This window comes from Microcebus murinus, chromosome 17, assembly GCF_040939455.1.
Source record: "Microcebus murinus isolate Inina chromosome 17, M.murinus_Inina_mat1.0, whole genome shotgun sequence".
In the NCBI taxonomy this organism is placed as follows: Eukaryota; Metazoa; Chordata; class Mammalia; order Primates; family Cheirogaleidae; genus Microcebus; species Microcebus murinus.
The window spans coordinates 51,914,015-51,930,826 of NC_134120.1; the positions used below are offsets into that span (position 1 = coordinate 51,914,015).

Sequence of the window (16,812 nt, forward strand, 5' to 3'; positions counted from 1 at the left end):
TTTGTGTTCTTCATGCATCAATTTGCTTCGGTGCCTCGATTCCCAAATCGAAGGGAACACAGTCTAATTTCAAACTGAAGCAAACGGGAAATTGATGGGTGTTGCCTTATGGGCAAAACATAGCACAGAAGACCTAGTCTGATCCCATGAAATAAAACTATTTGGAGAAAAATAAACTAACTCTCAATATTTTCAATGCAAAGTCTCATTTCTCCATTTCCTGTTTAATGGTTGTTCTTAAACTTCAGCACCCTACGTTCCCTCTGACCTGTCTCCATTTCTCTGTCATTCCTGTGTGACTACAAACAGTGCCTGGGACATCTGCGGCTTTGCCCCTCTGCAACCGTGGTCCCCGAGGGAGGAGCAAGAAAGGAGGGACATGCTTGCTGGCCACGTGCCGCAGTCCTCTGCTGTCATCACTGGAGAGCGGAGCCATCGCAGCTGCCTGGCCGCCCTGTGGACGTCCCTGCACGTCCCAGCCTGCGTCTGGCAGTGGCAGCTGGGGTGCGTCTTATTGGTTACTGGATTCAAAATCAGCATCTGCCTGAAAGGGATCCAGGGTGCAGAGACTCGGAGCCGTTTCACTGAGAAATCACTTTGCTGGTCACCAGGTCACCAAATGGCTCAGTTTGCAGATTGACTCTTTAACTAGAGTTTGAGTTGACTGGATGTCGTTTGTCTTCATAGGATCAGTGTAACTATCAAGTCCGGCCGGCCCAGCCTCCTGCTGCAGCTGGAGTGGGATGGGCAGAGAGAGACAGAGACGGAGAGCATAGCAAGAATGTATTTTTGAAGAAGATGTCTTATGAATATATTACTCATTAATATATTTATTCCTAGGAAGAACATATTTATAAAGATTCTGAATATTCAAAAATCTATTAACAATTATATTCTTCATGAATATATTTATAAGAATAAGTTTTTAAGAGGAATATATTTATAAGGGAAAATATTCATGAAGAACATATTCTCAAATATTAAGAATATATTCACCGGAACCTTTCATATTCAAGCACATAGTCTTCAGCCCTAGGAATTCTAGATTGAATAGTCCTTAGAATGAGAGGAAGCAAAACTCAACATTCCCAAAGAAATGAGTAACTGTGGCAAGTCAGCCACTTGACAGGTAGTTAAGAAACGCTTCCAGATCCCGCAACGGGCCAGGCACAGGGCTTGGTGCTCAACCCTGGGCTTCCCTCCAAAGCCGAGTACTTTCCACTGCTATTTGTGCCTCCAACCCTTACTCAAAAGGGGGGGATTCTATAGACACAATGACTCATCCATGAAATCCCAGGTATGTTTGACTGTCAGCTCTCAGCAAGGGAAGGATGTCGTGACGTGGAGTCCTGTGTTAACAGGGAGCCAATCACTTGCGTTGTCACTCTTGGAAACTCTTTAGTACGTGGGGTCTATGAGGTCAAGATTTCTAACCACAGAGAGAGAAAAGAGTGTTCAGAGATTGTTAATGATAGTTTTTTTTTGTTTTTTTTTTGGAATGTCCTAGGGCTGTTGGAAGTGAGAGAAATTTATTTTTGCAAGTTATCTTAAATTACAGGCATTCAAAGACTCTGGTCTCAGAAGTTCTAAGCTCCCTTAGGATTCTTGCTAATGATCTAATTTCCAGCATCATGGTGTGTACTTAGGATTGTGTCTTGTGTTAATGGTCCTTTGGGGGAACTCTTTCTAATAATCTAGAAACTTGTGTACTTCGGTACAAGCGTCAACTATAGTCGATAGCCACAGATGAGCCGAGCGTTGACGTTAGCCGACAGCCTTGATATGACTTTTCTAATTTTTCATTTATCAAAATAAAATTGTGAACAATTAAAAATAATGTAATGAAAACATATATGTATATGTTACCTATTCTGATTTACATAAAAGGTCAAGCTACATGGGTGACAAAGTGGGGGTGTCTAGCAGGTAGCTGGACACCTGGAGAGATCTCTTTCTGACTGCACTGTCCCCTAGAAACACAACGGTTCAACTCCATTTTGGCTTGGTATTATCCATCCTGTTCTAGGTCCTTCTGCTGAAATTACATGCATTAAGTACTCAAGCACAAATCTCAGGTCTTCCCTGGAGGATATATAATCAACAGTTTTGAGATTCTTATTAATTAAAAAACCTCTAATTTAATCTCTCAAATTATTAACACCTAAACCTACTTCCCTGAGAAAATACATTCCAAGGAACATGGTACTCAAAAACACCTGACTTCTTTGCCGGCTAATGCAGGTAAAGTTACCCTTGTTTCTGCAGCTGAGAAAAAACAGACTCCAGGTTGTGGTGTGGGCACAGATTATAACAACATATTGATTAAAGTAGTGAGGTATAGGTTTTTTTTTTATCTGTTTATTATCATTTAAAATATATTAAAATTTTAACATAGCAGAGGCAGGGATTTTAATTGCACATGGCAGTCTACAAAAAGCTAAATAAAACAACAAACAAAACTCCATAGAAACAAAATTTACAACAACCAATAATATATTAAAATTCCATGTAGGTAAGGATGTAACATATGCACACCTCTTGGAGAAGATTTTTGTTTCTTCAGTGACCTAAAGTTTGAGAAATTCTCTAGGCAGAATCAAACCATAACATTCATCATGAAGGAAGTGGGTATAGTCCGGTCTGAGTCTCTTTTTGTATCTCTTCCCTTTCTTTCCCTACCCCAAATGGTGGATCTCCACCTCCATGAGGGCATTTGTAGCTGTTTCCAAGTGTAACAGTAGTAAGAGGTGTAAGAAGAGAGGTACTTGCCTTGCAAAACTGTTGGACTGACTCTACACAACTTAAGATATAAAAAACAGATAAAGTCTGACAACAAATCAGAATTTTTCAAACAAAGATCAGATACCAAGCTCCTTACTTTAGAGACCTCCCCTTTTGATGGCGGGTCTCTGTTAGTATCGACGCACACAAGGCCCCAGAGGTAGCCCAGCTCCTCATCACACAGATTCGGACAGAGCACAGGAGAAATCGGTCCGTTCTCCCGAAATCCCTTGCGAGTGGGACTGGGGGAGATTTCTGTGCAGGTGGGTGTCTGGCCCACCGGCCAAGGCCAACGTTGGTGCAGAGTCCCCCGAGGCCTTGCTGCTGGTGGAGGGTCTCGCCAGCTTTTGGGAGTGCCTCCTGTGTCCCCTCCCACTCCTGGGCACACTCCTTCTCCTAGGCTCTAGGGAGCCTTGGGAGCACGACTGAGAAATGGTTAATGGAACAAAAAGGAGAATTATGAATCATGAAAACATGTGCTTATTATTATTATTATTTTAAGATTCACACTTTCCTGAGTAAAGTACACTAAAATCTCACATGAAGTCTTTTTAAAGCACCAAGGCTCTAACTCTTAGACTCACCGCGCCCAGATGGCAGATCTGAGCCAACGTTGTCCTGGTGAAAATGTTAACAGTGTATTTGTGAATACTGTCTTTCTAATATTTTACCACTCGAGAGTCTTACACTTGTAAGATGGAAAATGGTTTCTGTTATAGTGAGGGAAAAGAACAAAGGTGCACGTGTGGGTTTCTTTGGTCTGTCTGGTGCAAGCACATCAGAGCTGAAAGCATCCCACCCAAAATAACGATGTTTATAAACCCAAGCCCAACCCGGAACACGTGCCTAAGTCTCTTAGTCGCTGGCACTTGATCAGTCGTCAAGATCCTCTAAATGTATAAATCACAGACAATTTAAAAGGTCCAGATTAAATGTGGATATGACCATGAGGACATTAAAATCAAATCAATGTGCTCCAACTTATTGCTGAGACAGCACAGGTCCTGGCGCCAGTGGGCTTTCGGGGAGCGAACTTAGCCCCTGACTTCCTGGTCTGAGATGATGTCCTCTTCAGTGAGGTCCTGGGAATTCCTGAACATCAGGATAGAATTATAAATCTTCAGTGCTGGACCCAGTTTGATCTTCATTACTTTGACAATGTCTGTCTGTGTCAGGAGCAGGAAGGCTTTGCCATCGATCTGCTGCAAATAAATAAAAACAAATAAAAATATTCTGCTAATAAAGCTTGTTTATCTATCAGCAACTCCTGGGAGCTGAGTGTGACACTGAGCTCAGTAGCAAGAGAGGAGGAAGGTGTCCCTCACACGGCTTAGCCCCGACATCCTCAACTCCATTTTTCCCTTCCAGCACTTTGAAGTTAAGTTAAATGAAGAAGGTGCTTATTCTGATAAATATGAATTCAATATACATTAACTATTCTCAGGCTAAGTTTCTGTTGTTATGTTTTAAAAATCTTGGCCTGAATTTGTATCAAGAGTCTTAAAAACATCATCAACTAAGTCTCCATGAATTTTTCTCAAGAGAATAGTGGGCAATGTGTATACTCTAGTATCACAGAGTAGTGAAATACGGAAAACAACCCAGTGTTGAATAATAGAGAAATGAATTATGGTATAGTCACAGGATAAGCCCCTGCAGTCACTAAAATTCATGTCTCAGTGAAACATTTTATGATTTGGGAAACCTTTCATAAATCATTAAGCAACAAAACATGATATGATGATCTCAGTTTTAATTTGTAAAATTTAATATGCATAACTGCATATAGAAGCATACATATTTAAAATATTTGAAGTCTTTACACCAAATGTTAATGGAAATTATCTTTGGTTGGTAGAACAGTGGTTGGTTTTTATTTTCTCTTTTAACTTTCCTGTATTTAAAATGTTTTCTCTATAATAAATGCCATTATGAGCAAACACACATAAAAAATAAATGTCTTACATATTAACTTCTAAAACATACTTTAAAATGGGCTCAGAATGATTCCTGGCCCCAGATGAACAAGTTGGCGTGGGCGGATATGTTAAATAATATGATTGTGATCAGGACACTCAAATCATCACATTACGCACTTTGAATATATTCAACTTTTATCTGACAATTAAATTGTTTAAATTTAAAAAAATACCGTGGTCTGAAATGTGACAGCTCTCCTGAGACGCACATGATGGCAAACAGCCACTGTGCAGGCTGTTTTCCACAGGTCCAGGGACCCCAGTGACCTCAGAGCTTGACCCCCGGGATGCAGGAGCGCCCCGCACCTGCCCCAGACAGCCTGGCTCAGGTGACTTCTGGCTCCGGCACCGAGAAGACAGGCAAGGAAGGGTTTTCTACAGGAACACCATTCCAGGAACTTGGTAGCATGGCTCAAACCTTTGAAAACTTAATAATACAAGCCCTGCGTGTCAATGTCCTACTGATAGGATTATCCTTGGACCCCTGGAGTGAAGTTTTAAAGTTTTATCGTTCAAAAAGTTTCGTAAAGCTTCCTGTGCATTTGTGCTATTTCATCTGATAAAGAATCATCCATCTAGAGAAGGGAACACAGTTCCCACGGGACAAAGAACACATTCCCCAAGGCAGAGGAGAGAGAATATGCCTATTTCCATACCCTCACCTGGGCTCAACTCCAGCATTTTCAGGCAAAAATTGTCCAAACAGCCAGTATCCTAAGAATGTGGTAATGGTGGTGATGACGGTAACAGCTAACATTTACGGACCTGAGATAATCTATTGTCTGATCCTCCCAACAACCCCTTAAGGTGGATGAAGAAAGCTGGAATTACAGGCTACTGACTAGCCCAAGGTCACACAGCTCCTAAGAAGCAAAGTTGGGATTTCAGATAAAGCTCGCTGGACCCTAGAGGAGACCCTCCGCTGCACATTGCTGCCCTTATTAAGCCCCCACCCTGGGACCAGAGCTGGGCCCCGTACTTGAAACACACTCGTCCTAAGCGTTAAGGGTCCCTCATGCAAGTCTGTGTTTTAGAGGGGAGGGACAGGAGAGGTTCAGGGATCTGCCAGAGGTGACAGTGCTGGTGAGAGTCGAGTGTGAGCACTTGGACCTGCGAAGAGCCACTCCTTCCCCTCACCACGCAGGGACTCACTGTCAAGGTGGCTCTTGGCTGTCGCTAGATGTCGAGGACCGACTGTCCTGCGAGGCTGGGCCGACCGTGCCCAGGCAGTGCTGAGCTCAGGTGGAACCAGGAGAAGCTCACGCCTCCACTGGCAGCTGCCCAAGCTGGTGCCATCTGCCCCCGGTGCTCAGCTCCCTGCTGCGCCTGGAGAGGCCCAGGACCCAAACTCCACAAGTACGGCCCCTGAACCACGCATGCTCCGACCGACAGAGGGGGAGGCCTGTGCTGCTTTCCTGAGTGTCTAGGACAGCAGTTTTCTTGGAGAGTTCTAGAGCAAGGACCGAGACTCCGGATTCGGATGGATAAGGGCTAGAATCCGATTTGCCCTTTTCTTGCTCTGCCTACCCTTCCTGAGCTGTGGCCTCTTCACGGGTAACCAGCTGCCACTGCACAGTTGTGAGGACCAAAGGACAATGGCTGCCAGATGCCTAGCGCAGCGCCTGGCACATGGCAATCGCTAGCTTTGCTGTCTGCATCGTTATTCTGTAGCTGGTCCAGTCTCCTGGGGCCCTGTGGCTATGGATACTAATTCCAGAAAATGAGTTAAGCAGTTCAGTACATTCCCAGGCGGGAAGCAGAAACCCCACAGAAGGATTTGGGGGCTTCTCTATGTCACTCTGGATGCAGGTGCAAGCAGGGATAGCCAGGACAGCCCCGTCCTCACTTAGGAGTAGACAAGTCCCCGCTACTTCCCTGGTGGAGTCCCAAGTGGGCGGGATTCCTCCCTTGTCCCAGTGTGGCTAAAAGCCACCAATCCAGAGGCTTCATGACACCCACAGGTATCGATTAATTATCTTTTTCATGTTCCCTTTCACCAAATAGCATATTTACTGGTGCCAGCCAAGTGCCATGGCCTTTGGTGACAAAGCACAGCTAAATATAAGAGGACCCTGCCTGTCCCCCCTGCATTGCTGGGCCCCGTTCTCCTGCCTCCCCAAACTGCTCCTATTTACACTTTGGTAGATAGAAAAAAAGCACTTCTGGGTTTAGAAGTATAGAAGTATATATAATTTTCACATTTCTTACCTCTTTCTTAAAGCACTTGGCATGCTCGTCACAGCCCAGAAGAGACTGTACAAACTCAGCCACCTACAGCACAAAGTGAAATTATTAAAACACGCGCCTGAAATAATTTTGGGGTTGTAGTAATGCAACGTTTGAGTAAAATATACTTCAAATCCCTCAAGCAGCTGGCATTTAAATCATAGCTATCAAGTCACATTAGCATTTGTCAGCTCAGAAATCAGCCAGGCCCAGCATCTCCTCTGCCCTCTTATTACCAGGCTGACCTACGTGGGGCTGCGGTCATGATGATGACAATGACAGCTTCCACCTCCGTGGAGCTCTGGCATTCTGGAAGCTTCCTGTCTCTGACTCTCCCACCACCCTGCAGAGCCAGTGAGGGCGGGCGCTAGCCTTGAGGGGCAGTCATCACAGTGGCTCAAGAGTGAGGGCCTGCCCACTCGCTTCCAGGCAGGCCCGGCGGCAAGGTCCCCTCTTGCTGCCCACTGCGTCCGCTGGATCCCAACACGGTCCCGGCAGCCCACGGGAACTCCACGCACCTACACTGAGCTGAATTCCCACAGAAATAACGATGCAGCTGGAGCCCAAAGAGTCTTAATAACTTGACCAAGGCTGCACACGGCTGGTAAGTAGTGGAGATGGTGCTGGAACTTAGGTTTTCTAGCCTCAAACCTCGAGTCCTGGAGAATGAGTCTCTTCAGTGTAACTTTTTATCTCCCACCCCTCCCTCCCTCTCCATCCCAACACACCCGAATTCCTTTCAATAAGAGAGAGCTCAGGCCAAGATCTGGCTATCAGCTCAGGAAGCCACTAACTGCACTCCACACACACTTTTGGGGAGCTGGCTGAACAAACACGATGCAGTGTAGACTCCCAGCAACAGAACTGACAACTGGGTTCTGGCTGGTTCTGGCCAGCTCTGGCACTGTCGCAGCGTGGGTGAGAGGCAGGCTGGAACGCAACCGCAAGTGTGATCTTGGGGGTGATGTTTGTAGGGCAACTGTCTTTCCATTTCTTTCTTTTTGACTCTCTGCCTCTTGTGTGCACGGCCCTTCTCCTCTGCCCAGTCTCTCGGAAGGTCCTCAAGAGGAGCCGAGAGCTCAGGGTCTTGTGTTGACATGTCCCAACTCCGCAGCGCTCTGGGAGCACTCCCTACCTCCACGACCTTCCAGAAGTCAGAGGACGTGCCCCCCACGGCGCAGCATAGAGCCCCAGGCTGCCCTGATCCCGGGCTACATGCAGAGCAGCCAGCACCCACAGGGCGCACCCGCGGGCAGACACCGGTGTGCCCTCCAGAGCTCTGTCCCCTGTGGTCTCACAGCTATATTTAGTCTGCACAAGTGAAGAGTGCAGAATATCTTGTGTTTAGGGGCAATGAGCGTGTCGGTGTCTGCTTCATTCACCTCTGGCGCTGCGGGTTATGTTTTAGCATGAGTCATTTTACAATCATCCTTCCAAGTGTGGGATGGTAATAATTACATAAAACTCTCCTGAACCAGTCATTGTGCTGCTGTGCAATGCCACCTCCTAGCCCCAGGGTCACCTGGGCTGGTGCGCACACTCCTGCTGGCCTGGGCTCTGGGTGTCACTAGCCGGTTCCCAGGAGAACCCGGCGCTCTGGAAGTTTACAGGCAAAGGTTGCCAACTCCGCTTGCTGTGGTAGCATGGTTTTCTTTTCCTAGGTGAACAGGAAGCATGGAACGTGGGTTTGGTATTTGCAGGGAGCTGCTGAAAGCCAAGGGATGCCTGTGATCAAGCTGCAGGGACAGGGCAGCTGGGCAGGGACAGCAGCACCCATGGGGCTGGAGCGTGGCCTGCAGAGTGTCTCGGGCCAGTACACTGAGGGGCTGGCTTCGTCACTCTCCAACCTCAGCTCTCTGGCCACCTATTTCCCAACACTGGCGGCATCTGGGGGTTCCTGCTGGGTGCTGGGAGGGCGGCCCCGGTGAGCAGGCTGGGCTTGAACCTCCCAGGAGCTGACATCTGACTAGTGGGGGGATCCACTGAGGGGAAGTGGCGAGGACAGAAAGCTTATCCCCAGCTGTGCCACCTGGTCGGACGTGCTGGCATCCCTGAGAGAGGAGGAAGGCGTGGCCAGGGAGGGTGACTGCATCCCAGGTGGAAACTCAGAGAATCCCTGAGATGGTCACAGTGGGTGTGCAGCGTCCCCACCGGTGGCGATCTTGGGTGGCCAGGTAGAAAGGAGCTTCTAGGCATAGGTTCCCAGGAGCAAGCCCGAAGCAGGACGGCACAGGACAGGTGTGAGCAGGCAGGAGCCAGTGGCCGAGCTGAGGAGCGGACGGGACGGTGGGAAGGGAGGAGGGCCGGTGGTCTCCAGGCGCAGGTCTGCGCTTCCTGGGCCGGGCAGGAGCAGGGGCCTCGGCGCCCGCGCTCTCCACCCTGGCCACACACTGGAATCCCCTGCAGAGCTTTTAAACTGCCTGGAGTCTAGGCCTCATGCCACGGAGATTACAAATTAATCAAGCTGGACTGGGTCCAAGTGCGGGGTGCATATTTTTAGAGCTCCCAGCTGGCTCCAGTGTGCACTGACGGCTGAGGCCCGGCGCTGGGGAGGCCGGAGAGATGCTGGGGCAGTGGGTGGGCGGGGGCTGGCCGGAAGCGCCGAGGGCCTGGACACTCCTCTCCGCGCAGAGCTCAGAGCTGGTGACAGGCTGGGTGTGGCAGCAAAAGGAACTGAAGCGGAGTCCAGGAAAAATGCTCCGGAGCAGGCTGTCGCACCCTCAGCACTGCTGACACTTTGGGCCAGGCAATGCCTTGCTGCGGGGGCTGCCCCGCGGTATGGAGGCGTATTTATCAGCCTCCCTGGCCCCCACCGACTAGCGCCAGTCCCAATAAAAAGTGTCCAGATGATGCCAAATGCCTCTGGGGGGCAAAATGGACCCAGTTCTTTATAGGAAGAGGGGCTGAATATCATAGGAGGGAAAAAATGCAAATATTACAGAAGTATGGGACCAGGAATTAGCTGAAGACCCATGCTTTGTTCCATCTTAATCACCAGGTGCGGCAGGGAAACCACGTCAGCAGCAGACTGTGGGGTTAGCCAGAAAGAGGGTCTTTTAGACACTTGCTCTTGGAACTTCTGTTCATAGCAATGGTGTTACCAGTTGCTCTGAAGGTTTGCATATGTTAAACTGTCCTTTTCTGGGCAAACAAATGAAAAAAGGACCATGTTCCCCCTCCTCAGTATTGTTAGCCAAGAAATCATGGCCATGACAAAGGTAAATTGGATTTTTTAATGAGAATAAATAATGCATTAAACCAAAGCGTCAACAGAACAGGCCAGAGCTGCCACGAGTGTGGTGGCCCCTGCCAGCCAGAGCGGTTGCATGGGCACCTCCAGCCGCTGTGTGCCCGCTCCCCTTGGACAGGGGCGGCTGCATGTCCTCTCTTCTATCCTTCCTGAAATTCTGCCACTTTGGAAAGTGAGTCACATCCAAGTTAATCTATCTTTCTTTGTCCAAAGTAAACCGTAAGTTCCATGAAATCTATTGAGGCAGACTTTTCTGGCCAAGAATTAAAAAATACCCAAAGGCCCTGATTCAGTATTAGTTGGTATTTATTTCCCCTAAGATTAAATTATATTTTGAGCTTTAATAGAAAACTTTGCTACAAATTTTCTAAATGTAAAGTAGTGAGCTTTAATGTACCCTGGAATAATATCAAAAAGCTTCTCTCTCATTCTCCCCTTAAAAGAAGAACACTTCTCTTTCCCTTTAAGTCCACAGCATTAACGAAACGTGGACAGCTGTTCGGACGGGAGCAAACTCAGGGGAAGAGGAAAGGATCATCCGTCTGTCCTCCACCCACAGAACTGACGGCGGTGGGAGGAGGACATTTTTTCAAAGGTAACCGCCACCCAGCTGGAGCCCAGCAGGTGGCCCAGGCCTTGGCCTTGGCTCGGAGAGGCCAAGTGGCATGGGGGCTGCCACGCGGGTGTTCCCTGGCCTTGGCTCTGGGACGCGCCCCACGCGGGGCCGCGACACGCAGGCCTTCCCGCACCCTCGGGAGCTCGGTGTCCTGCAGCTGCAATCCCTGCTTTGCTTTGCAAGGACACCGAGCGAGTTGATTCTAGGTATGAGGCAGCAGTTTGGGAAGACTAAGAAGGATGACACCGCCAGCTCTTGGATGAGCCCATCCTTTCACCCGCTCGCTTCCCCCACGACCTACTTTCCCTGGCATCCTCCCTGGCCCCAGCAGGGTCCTGTTCTTCCGCCGGCCGCGCTGCCTTAAATCTCTCGAAATGGCGGCGCCTCTGTCTTGCTGAGCCCGTGGACGTGTGCCTCACTGTCCTGGCTAACAGGCCGCTAGGGACCGTGTTTCCAGCGCGGTCTCGTTTTTAACGGCAGAGTTTATTTGCCCTTTTATAAAAAGGCCCAATTGCATAAGGCCGCTATGCTTAGTTGGCAGTACCCTGAATTTTTCAAAACACCCCCTCCCGTGTAAAGACTACTTTTACAGTGACTGCCATCTTTTAAAGTTAATGAACACTCAGGGAGCACTTGGTGGAGGCGAGGGCGATTTATACTGCTGTTAGAAGAAGCATTTTTGAGTATAAGAAAGAAAAGTACTCATATGGCACCACGGGTAACTGAGATAACCGTGGCGGTCAACGTGCGGACAGTGTCACAGCCTGCCCACCACGTGCCTCCAGTGTGTCCCACCCTGCCCTCCACGTGCCCCCAGTGTGTCGCACCCTGCCCTCCACGTGCCCCCAGTGTGTCGCACCCTGCCCTCCACGTGCCCCCAGTGTGTCGCACCCTGCCCTCCACGTGCCCCCAGTGTGTCGCACCCTGCTCTCCACGTGCCCCCAGCGTGTCGCACCCAGCCCACCACGTGCCCCCCGTGTGTCGCACCCTGCCCGCCACGTGCCCCCAGCGTGTCGCACCCTGCCCTCCACGTGCCCCCAGCGTGTCGCACCCTGCCCTCCACGTGCCCCCAGCGTGTCGCACCCTGCCCTCCACGTGCCCCCAGCGTGTCGCACCCTGCCCTCCACGTGCCCCCAGCGTGTCGCACCCTGCCCTCCACGTGCCCCCAGTGTGTCGCACCCTGCCCTCCAGGTGCCCCCAGTGTGTTGCACCCTGCCCTCCACGTGCCCCCAGTGTGTTGCACCCAGCCCTCCACGTGCCTCCAGTGTGTCCCACCCTGCCCTCCACGTGCCCCCAGTGTGTTGCACCCTGCCCTCCACGTGCCTCCAGTGTGTCCCACCCTGCCCTCCACGTGCCCCCAGTGTGTTGCACCCTGCCCTCCACGTGCCCCCAGTGTGTTGCACCCTGCCCTCCACGTGCCCCCAGTGTGTCACACCCTGCCCTCCACGTGCCCCCAGTGTGTTGCACCCTGCCCTCCACGTGCCCCCAGTGTGTCACACCCTGCCCTCCACGTGCCCCCAGTGTGTTGCACCCAGCCCACCACGTGCCCCCAGTGTGTCACACCCTGCCCTCCACGTGCCCCCAGTGTGTCACACCCTGCCCTCCACGTGCCCCCAGTGTGTTGCACCCAGCCCACCACGTGCCCCCAGTGTGTCACACCCTGCCCTCCACGTGCCCCCAGTGTGTCGCACCCTGCCCTCCACGTGCCCCCAGTGTGTTGCACCCAGCCCACCACGTGCCCCCAGTGTGTCACACCCTGCCCTCCACGTGCCCCCAGTGTGTCACACCCTGCCCTCCACGTGCCCCCAGTGTGTCGCACCCTGCCCTCCACGTGCCCCCAGTGTGTCACACCCTGCCCTCCAGGTGCCCCCAGTGTGTTGCACCCTGCCCTCCACGTGCCCCCAGTGTGTTGCACCCAGCCCTCCACGTGCCCCCAGTGTGTCGCACCCTGCCCGCCACGTGCCCCCAGTGTGTCGCACCCTGCCCTCCACGTGCCCCCAGTGTGTCGCACCCTGCCCGCCACGTGCCCCCAGTGTGTTGCACCCTGCCCTCCACGTGCCCCCAGTGTGTTGCACCCTGCCCTCCACGTGCCCCCAGTGTGTCACACCCTGCCCACCACGTGCCCCCAGTGTGTCACACCCTGCCCTCCACGTGCCCCCAGTGTGTCGCACCCTGCCCTCCACGTGCCCCCAGTGTGTCACACCCTGCCCTCCACGTGCCCCCAGTGTGTCACACCCTGCCCACCACGTGCCCCCAGTGTGTCACACCCTGCCCTCCATGTGCCCCCAGTGTGTCGCACCCTGCCCTCCAGGTGCCCCCAGTGTGTTGCACCCTGCCCTCCACGTGCCCCCAGTGTGTCGCACCCTGCCCTCCACGTGCCCCCAGTGTGTCACACCCTGCCCTCCACGTGCCCCCAGTGTGTTGCACCCTGCCCTCCACGTGCCCCCAGTGTGTCGCACCCTGCCCGCCACGTGCCCCCAGTGTGTCACACCCTGCCCTCCACGTGCCCCCAGTGTGTCGCACCCTGCCCGCCACGTGCCCCCAGTGTGTTGCACCCTGCCCTCCACGTGCCCCCAGTGTGTTGCACCCTGCCCTCCACGTGCCCCCAGTGTGTCACACCCTGCCCACCACGTGCCCCCCGTGTGTCGCACCCAGCCCTCCACGTGCCCGTGTGTCGCACCCAGCCCTCCACGTGCCCCCCGTGTGTTGCACCCAGCCCACCACGTGCCCCCAGTGTGTCACACCCTGCCCTCCACGTGCCCCCAGTGTGTCGCACCCAGCCCACCACGTGCCCCCAGTGTGTCACACCCTGCCCTCCACGTGCCCCCAGTGTGTCACACCCTGCCCTCCACGTGCCCCCAGTGTGTCGCACCCTGCCCTCCACGTGCCCCCAGTGTGTCGCACCCTGCCCTCCACGTGCCCCCAGTGTGTCGCACCCTGCCCTCCACGTGCCCCCAGTGTGTCACACCCTGCCCTCCACGTGCCCCCAGTGTGTCGCACCCTGCCCTCCACGTGCCCCCAGTGTGTCACACCCTGCCCTCCACGTGCCCCCAGTGTGTCGCACCCTGCCCTCCACGTGCCCCCAGTGTGTTGCACCCAGCCCTCCACGTGCCCCCAGTGTGTCGCACCCTGCCCTCCACGTGCCCCCAGTGTGTCACACCCTGCCCTCCACGTGCCCCCAGTGTGTTGCACCCAGCCCTCCACGTGCCCCCAGTGTGTCGCACCCTGCCCTCCACGTGCCCCCAGTGTGTCGCACCCTGCCCACCATGTGCGCCCAGACCCACATCCTGCAGGAACAGAGCACGTAAATCTAGCTGGCCATTCATTCATTCATTCACTCAAACGTTCGTCAGACGCCTACCCTGCACGAGAGGCTTTGCTACAAAGACGTAAAAAGATATAAGAATATTTTAGTCCCTACTCTTAAAAACTTACACACTCGTACAGGATATTTTCACAACTCAGAGTAAGAAAGACACTTTCGCTGCCTGTGACTTAGTGAGGGCACACACCACACGCATCTCTAAGGCAACTTTCACAAAATAATGACCTGCGTGTCACACCATGCACTCTCATCTATTCACAACGCTCAGTTGGCCTCACGGCCTGCCTGCGCTTTGGAAACCAGGGCTCTAGCGGAAACAGCCGCAGGAACAAAGGAGCTAAAGGCAGCGCCCGCTCTGGGGAGTGTCGCAAAGGCCCTGTGCTGGCGGCTTCCTCCCAGGCTAGGGAGGCCGACAAAGGGAATGTTCTGAATGTTCTTTCACTTCGTCTTCTGCTACAAACACCCCATGTTAAGCCTCGCTGAATGGCACTTAACACAAGGACGCGCCAGTTCATTTCCGCGCGCCCTGCCCCTGGCCGCGGAGGTTCCTGTCCAGCGCAGCCAGGGCTAAGGAAACACCAAGGCGCCCACCCCCGCCGATCCTGCCAGTTCAAATCATCACCCTCCCGCCCCCCAGTGTCCCTGTGGCCGCTCTGAGCAGCCTCACACTCCGCTGTCGGCTGCACTCACTGGGTGCCTCCCAAGTGGACTCCCTCTGAGAGCGCCCTTATTTTCCAAGATACAAATGGAATGATCACAAAGCCCACATTTTCAACCCATCGAAGATTATTCTTAAGAACCTACTTTGGTGCTTGGATATGTGCTGTAGTGCATGCAGGAACAGAAGACATTTAGGATGTGGTCCTTGTCCTCCAAGGCATCCAGGTAGGGAGATGTCGGGACTAGGACGCATTCAGCATTAGGGCATAATGAGCGCTGCTCTCTGGAATGCATCCCTGGCGGAAGTCATGGTCACGGAAGCGTCAGGAAGCCCCGAGAGCAGGAGCACTTATGCAACGTACTTAGCCTCTCAGATGGCTGTTTTTTTTTTTTTTTTAAATCTGTAAAAGCTTTAAGGCCTCTTCTAGTGATAAAAGGCTGAGACTCCACATGTACTCACAACAGACAGCTTAGGAACCGGGATCTTCCTCCCTGAGTCTTCCTTTGGAGACCTTCCCCGTCCTAATGAGACTTTCACTTGGATCAGCTACTTTCCTTGAATCGGCTTCCGATCTCTTGCTTTTGCTTTTGTTAAATGCTAAACTTGCAACTTGTCAGATTAGAGTCCCCGACCGACCCCCATTTCCTGCTCACTGCTCAATGTCCCTAACAGTGGCTCCTGTTCTTTCTTCAGGAGAGTACCCTGTGAAGTTAATGAAAGCTCCTCCACTAAAAAGTGCACATACTGTGCACATTCTCTCCCGAATCTAAAGCCCAGCACCACGGCCCCAGCAGGAGCCCCTGACCTGACGCTGAGGTCTGCCCCGCTGCGTGGCACACGCGTGACGCGCCTCCTGACGCTTGCCTTGCAGGGACCCCCCCAGCTCCTTCTCAGACGGCCGCTTTACAGCCCTTCCCCCGCCCTTTCTGACGGGGCCCTGCCGACCCGACCCCAGTCCTCAGAGGCTGTCTCTGGGAGCTCTCACCCTGGGGGACCCCCTCAGTGTCCTCTGCCTGTACCCTCTAGGGTCACCCGTCTCGAGTTTCTCTCCACTGGGACCTGTCTACATGCGCTGCTGTGATTCACCGGGTCCGCCGACTCTGCATGTCGAGTAACGAAGTCACCACGGCATCCCGCCCCTGACTGGATCTTCCGCAATGCTCACTCCTGATGGCATCGCTACTCTCCATTCTTTCAGGTGACCCTGCAGTTCTCCCTCGTCATTACCCTAACTACGCACTAAAGGGTGTAGTGTGGGACTATACCTGGAATCACATTCGGCTCATGTCACGTTTTTGTCTTGTACACCTAGCCTACTCCCCTGTGCCATTGCTTGGGCTTTAAGACAGCCGCCGAGTCCGGGTTCTTCTCCGGCAGCGCCCGGGCGGCTCCAGCGCTCCACACCAGCGCGGCCACTCCCTGGGCGTCACCCTCTCCTCGGCTTCTTCTCACTCCCTCCTCTGCGGATTTCTGCCACTCTCATCTGCCTGCGACACCATTTTCACAAAGTGGCCTTCTGCATAAGAACCTGCAGTGGCTCCGTCCGCAGACCGCATGCCACGCGTATGCTCTGCCCGACCTCTCAGGCTGTGCACACTGGCCCATCTTCCCTGTCCCAGGTCACCTTCCTCTGTGCCCAGGTCCACACTGAGCACAGCTCCAGGCTGCACAGCCTTAAGTGAGTCACTTAGTCTCTGGGCACCTCAATTTCCTCATGTGTAAGTTGGGAAAATAAGAGTTTCTGCCTATCATTATATTAATAAGTTCATTATCACTATTAATGCGAGCAAAGGGCACTGTGTGTCTGCCATTCTTGGTTCTGTCATACTCACTTCCATGCAACCTCCTCTGCTTCCTTTCAACTGGAATGATGTCCCTTCTCTTCTCTGCTTAGACATGCTCCACTTTTGTTTCAAAATCCAGCTCACAATTGATTCCCTTGTCATTGAACATTCATTCAACAAATATTTACTC

General features: G+C 52.4%; 1 protein-coding gene across 1 annotated transcript in view; it reads right to left on the bottom strand.

The window, feature by feature from the left end:
* Positions 1 to 1,927: 1,927 nt before the first annotated feature.
* Positions 1,928 to 16,812, bottom strand: part of L3MBTL4 (L3MBTL histone methyl-lysine binding protein 4) — a 436,533-nt gene continuing 421,648 nt past the window's right edge. The window contains exons 20-21 of the mRNA XM_075993669.1: positions 6,969 to 7,031; positions 1,928 to 3,983 (exon numbers count right to left, since the gene is read on the bottom strand). Coding sequence (XP_075849784.1) covers positions 3,816 to 3,983; positions 6,969 to 7,031 — 231 coding nt within the window. The 3' untranslated portion in view covers positions 1,928 to 3,815. The remainder of the gene's footprint in view (positions 3,984 to 6,968; positions 7,032 to 16,812) is intronic.